Source organism: Scardinius erythrophthalmus (genome assembly GCF_964197995.2).
Source record: "Scardinius erythrophthalmus genome assembly, chromosome: 10".
Lineage (NCBI taxonomy): Eukaryota > Metazoa > Chordata > Actinopteri > Cypriniformes > Leuciscidae > Scardinius > Scardinius erythrophthalmus.
Window position 1 is genome coordinate 30638218 of NC_138230.1, and position 6100 is coordinate 30644317.

The 6100-nt window shown below is 36.7% G+C and overlaps 1 protein-coding gene across 1 annotated transcript; it reads right to left on the bottom strand.

Moving 5' to 3' along the window:
• Positions 1-804: 804 nt before the first annotated feature.
• Positions 805-3100, bottom strand: LOC308696882 (perforin-1-like). Its single transcript, XM_081375814.1, has 3 exons — positions 3031-3100; positions 2299-2819; positions 805-2171 (listed from the first exon to the last, which is right to left on the bottom strand). Exons 1-3 carry the CDS (start codon positions 3031-3033, stop codon positions 971-973), a joined length of 1725 nt encoding a protein of 574 aa, XP_081231940.1. The 5' UTR covers positions 3034-3100; the 3' UTR covers positions 805-970.
• Positions 3101-6100: the final 3000 nt, after the last annotated feature.

A 6100-nucleotide genomic window follows, 5' to 3' on the forward strand; every position in this document is an offset into this window, starting at 1 on the left:
GGTCACTACATAATAAAGATTTTTAAGGACAAAACTGTCTGAATTTTAGCAATGCTCATTTATTATAATTATTTTATATGATTTATTTATGATTTATATTATTATTATACCTATAATCCATTACACCAAAGCAACTTTAGTTCAACAATTATTATTAAGCATTTAGTTTAAATGAATATAAATATATACTGATAATATTTAATTTAAATAAGATTTGGAATTGACAAATAAAGCTTTAAAAATGACTACATGTAAGATTGTCACTTTAATATGTACAAGGTCCCACTTTATATAGGTGTCTATAACTACTATGTACTAACATCCCAAAAATAATTACAGTGTTCACTACTGATGTCACACTTACATGTGCATGTGCTTCATGAACTCAGGATCAAAGCCTGAGTTCACAGAGCAAGCTGATGATCAGGGTCATATACCAACAAAGCCTCAATGGATTGATTTTGTTTCTTCAACTCAAAACTAATCCTGTAACCCTGAGTTTGTTACCATCATGGTACAGGCCCCTGATAGCTCTGATTTAACTTGACACAAAGCATGTGACTGAACTTGCTTAAAGTACTTTTTTTATGCAAAAGGTGTCTCGTTAAGTTTATATTATTTTATTTTCAAATTAATCATTCTATTCAAATAACCACAAACAATGATATAGTATGCCTCCAGGAAGAAGGTTTTAAATACAGATATTTTGCCTGAACAACTGTCAGTTTTTGCAGTTTTTCTACCCAAGTTTTGGGTAGTTCTACCCAAGTTTTTCTACCCCAAAAGTAAATAAATCACTCAAATCAGGTTTTATGAATGCTTTAATAAAACAAAATACAAAGAAAAGTAATTGGAATTAAAAGAATTGAGCAAAGTTTATACTTAAGAATTTTAAGCATTTGATTATCAGGAAGCGTTGCAAGATTATGACTTTAATGCATAAGGGCTGATTTGAGATCCTATTAAAATCCTACAGCTTTATCTGTTTTCCATAAGCGCTCTCGAATTTATTTGAGAAGTTGTGAGATGATTCAAGTCTGGGCATGTCTTTAACCAGAACACCATTTCTTGAGCTGAAAATGTCAGCCAGAGGGGAATTCATTGGAGAAGGTTTGTGTTCATTACACTGTGGGCCCTCTAGACTGGGAGCACATTTCACTTCATAGGTAAAAAAGAAGGTGCCATATGTAAAAACACAAGCGTCACTCACAACTCCACTTCTAAGTTCAAAAGAGCATGTACCAAGGAGGTCGCTGTTCCAGTAGCTGTCTGCATCAAACACTTTAAAAGTTAGTTTATTGGCCATGCTAATCTTAATAGGAACAAACTCAAATGTTTCTGGCCAACGTGGATTGTCATCATTATCAATAGTCTCAGTGCGCTTGATTTGTGTGTCATATTCAATTGATACAGCTCCATCTGTTTGAGTTCTTACATCTCCATACAGACCATTAGCTTTAAGGTTGTAGACTTTCAGGGTGGCAAGTCCTTTTTCAGCAGGACAGCAGTTAGACTTTATAATTTGACTACTTTTACAAACACAAGCACATCGGTCTCTTGCACTGCACTTCCTGCCAATCTTGCAAGGCTCTGAGCAAACCTTCATGAGAGCATTTTCTATTATGTATTCTTCAACAGCTCTCTTCAGTCCTTTCCTGGCAGGGTGTTTTTCACTCAGTAAGAAATGGAGGGGTTTCAGAGAGTAGTGCACAATGTCAGGGAGGCTCTTCAAAGACTCAAGCCAGTTCTTAAGGGAATTTGGGTGTGATGAACCAGAAAAAAGCAGATCTTCTCCAATTATGTTTCCTCCGATAATCTCTGTCTGACGCTCACTGAACATGGTACTGAACTTTTGATTTGTGCCCATCTTCTTTTTCAGTTCTTTACAAAAATGGCTCTCTACCTTCACAGTTACTACACTGTATGAACCAGATGCTTCTACATCCAAACAGTCTTTCACTGCAGTGTCTGTAAGCCCACTCACTGTTGCCTGGCATGTTTTGATGGCTGTTATGGCTTTCATTTTCCCCCCTAACTTGACACCTGTGGTAAAGTGAGTGCCATATGTGGTGATCAGGTTGCGGTAGGCGTCTGGATCGTAGGATGCAGGGAGTGATTTAATTGCTTCAAGAAACTCTGCATGAAGAGGAGGCTTTTCAGCTAGACCATACCTGTAAATAAATAGTTAATACGTTTGAATTTAGTGCAATCAAAGAGGGAGCAGATTACAGTTTAAGGTATCTATTTAAAACATTTTTTTAAGTCATTCTATGAGGAAAAGCAACCCAACTCTCTCACCCGTAAAAGCTGCATGCAACTTCATGTTTGGTGAAACTGTATTTGTCTTCTTTTGATTTTGTCATTGCAAATTTCGCTTCCCTGGAATGAGTGCTTCCGACTGCAGCTCCAGCAGCCTTCAAATCTAAACCAACTTTCCAGCCGACTGAGAGCGCTGATGATGAATCATTGACCAGTGCTTCACTTGATTCAAAGATCTGACTGGAGACTTTCATTGAACACTTTGGCAGGGTCCTCCAGAACACAACTGCTACTGGTAGCTTCTGTTTTATTCCATTCATGTAATTGTTATTGTGCATTTTACAAGTGCTGTTTCCTAAATCCCATTTCTCTGTGTCGATCACGTAAGATCCTTTTCGCTCCATGGTCACAACATCAAATCCCTCTCCAGCAAGATTGTGCCCTGGAACAAAGGGAGCATCCTCACACTCTTTTGATGCACCTATGTCATCCTCTCCAGAAGTGGTCATGAGAAGCAATGCCCAGAAAACAACAAGGTAAATCTGGAACTGCCCCATCATCTGTAGTGAGATAAGTCAAATCATTATTGTGATTATTGTGAAAATTAACATCACTTAACAAGAACGATAGTCTAGAATTGTAACAATAATACCTTCATAAAATTTGCAATATTGTTAAAACAAATACAAAATTAAAAAAAGGATGTTAAGCATTGTCTCTTTAAAATAATAATATGATTAATTGAATGATTTTTTTTTTTCAGTTACCTACCATTAAATGTAGAGCTGAGATAATCAAATATAAGTTATAGGTTGTCTCTCTAACCTGTCGATGGTTGATTGGTTGTGGGTGTCAAAGCTTTGTAGTGCAAAGTATCATATACCATGACGTGGCTGTGACAAATCCTCTAATATTAGTTTAACACATTGCCTGGGCCTAAGCTGAACAATGCTATAAATATGTTTTGTGAACAAAGAAGAACATTATAAGTACAAGTTATCAGATGTGACAAAAAACTCTGCAAATACATGGCAGTGTTACAAAGAAAATGAACAGTTATGCTTAAGAGTTGCATTTTAAAAGATTATCTGTGTATATTATTCCTTTACATTATACTTTTAATTATTAATTTATCATGAGAAGAAAAAAAAGGTATGACACTGGCTTAGACCCCCCCCCCCCCCCGAGTAGTCAGTTCAATACACAGTTAGAAAAAATATACAACATATATATATATCATAAGTGTAACAAGTGTGAAGTTTACAAGACAGAGCAAATAGTAAAGGTGAAAGAGGACAACCCTGACGAGTACCTCTTCCAATCAGAAAAGATTGTGAACATACTTGGCCAGTAAGAATGGTAGCTGAGGGATTAACATACAAGATTTTTATCATATTTATAAAGTTAGAGTTAAAACCTAGGTGATCTAGCACTGCCCACTAATAGTTCCACTCTAAATGGTTGAATGCTTTCATTGCATCTAAAGAGAGTATTGCAGAGGGATAAGTCAATTGTTCTGCTGAGTGAATTACGTGAAGCAGTCTTTGCGGGTTATCTGAGGCAGAGCGAGATTTGATAAACCCTGTCTGATCATGATGAACAAGCTTGGTTATAAAGCATTCTAGACGACAGGCTAAAACTTTTGCATATATTTTAACATCTTTACCAATTAGAGAGAGTGGGTGATAACTAGAACATAATGTAGAGTCTTCATTTTTTTTAGCAGAAGAGATATAATAGCCATGTTCATATTTTCTGGAAAGGATCCTTGAGCAATTGAATATTGCATCATGTCTAGCATAGGTGAACCCAACTAGGCCCAGAAGGTCAAGTAGAACTCAACTGGTATGCCATCTAGGCCTGTGGATTTCCCCTTGCTCATACCTCTGACTGATGATTCTAATTCAACAAGTGATATAGATCTAGCTAAGAACTCAGAGTCTGATTCTGACAGATGCAGAAGAGTATACGAGATAAAAAAGGAAGTATGGTGTAGGTTCGCATTTAGAACTAGAAAGATGCATTTCCGGAGGAACTGCAAAGTGTGCTTGCCCGGGTGAGGTTCACTAACGTTAGCAGGGTGCGTTGAAGTTTGCTTGATCTGAGTATTTCAACAACAGTACTTTTTTCAAGCAAAACGGTGAAAAGTTATGTGCATTAAGAGACATGTCTGCAATGTAGACTAGTGCCAATGGCATTGTTTATGTGGCTTGGTTGTTGGTTTTGAAATAATTTAGTCTAGATGGAAATAGGGGTCCACGCGCACCCCCCGGCTTTTTTTATGCCACCTGATTTTTTCAAATCTTTAAAGTGTCTATTTTCAGAATCTGCCAGGTGCCAAGCTGAAATAATGTCCCAAAGGCTTCATTTTTAACCCTTTGCTGCACCCGACCGGAACCCGAAAAATCAAAAAATTATATAGAAAGTGGCATAACATTTGAAGTAAACAACATACAGACACAAATTAACATATTTTTCATACAATTCTGATCCCAGGAATTGAATGGAATGGTTATTTTTGACATTTGAAAACATATTGACCCTGGACAAAAATAGCAAAACATGGCCAAAAATGTGTAGAGGATCAACTATATTTTCATTTTCTCAAGCGCATAGGGTGATTTTTTTTTTTTCACAAACTGTTATTTCTTTATCATTCAAGTGTCTATTTTAAAAATTATATGGAAAGTGGCATACCATTTGACGTAAACAACATACAGAGACAAATTAACATATTTTACCATAAAATTCTGACCCCAGGAATTGAATGGAATGGTTATTTTTGACATTTGAAATATTGACCCTATTTCTGGACAAAAATAGCAAAAAATGGCCAAAAATGTGTAGAGGATCAACTATATTTTCGTTTTCTCAAGCGCATAGGGTGATTTACTGTATTTTTTCACAAACTGTTATTTCTTTATCATTCAGGTGTCTATTTTAAAATTAAATTGGGTACCAAGCTGAAATAATGTCCAAAATGCTTTATTTTTAAACCTTTGCACCAAACCCGAAAAATCTAATGTGATATAAAGTGCCATAACTTTTGATGTAAACAACTCGCAGAGACAAATGGACACATTTTTCCATACAATTCTGACCCGGGGAAATTGTAATTTGTTATATTTTACAACATCTTGACCATCTATGGTCAAAAACAGCAAAAAAAAAGCTAATTTGACACTATTTTTTTATACTAATAGCAGCCTGAAATGGGGTTTATTTTAAAGGGTACATAGTTTTATTATTTTTATAAAAGAAAAATACAGCTTTCCGATTTTCTCCGGAAAAAGCCGAGGTCCTGGAGGCGGAGGTATAGAATCAAGCGGTAGTGCTTGATTTCCAGCAAAAGACAGAAATCTGATCCAGTTGTACTTACATGAATGGGGTCTTTTATCACTTGGACCGCTCCACGTTTTAATAGCAAACGATTTGCAAATCCAGCGTCGACCTGGGCCTTGTTAATAAAACATTCGTCACTGAAATGACCAGAACACACAACCGTACTTGGTACACTCCGTTGCTGCCCCGGAAAAACAAACTGCATCCACTGTTCCTGTAAAGGCCCTTTCACACCGGATGCGTAACGAAAAAGCGAAACGAAAAAGCGAATAGTTCGTGTGCGAATAGTTCGCATCAAAACCATTCACATCAGCCGCGACGCGAATTTGCGACGTCTGTGACGTTCAGAGAGCTTCAACATTCCAAAACTTTCGCGCGAATCGCGCCGACAGCTGAGAAAACATGGACACTTCATCATCATCATCATCATCATCCAGTCATAGTCATAGCATCCAGTGAAGACGAGCTTTTCATTTTATTTAAAAGACAGAAAAGAAGG

Bases quoted from the DNA above. Each gene is read 5' to 3' on its own strand.
- LOC308696882 (XM_081375814.1), bottom strand. The intron at 2,172-2,298 runs GTGAGAGAGTTG...ATTTATTTACAG, and splicing joins GTTGCATGCAGCTTTTACGG to GTATGGTCTAGCTGAAAAGC.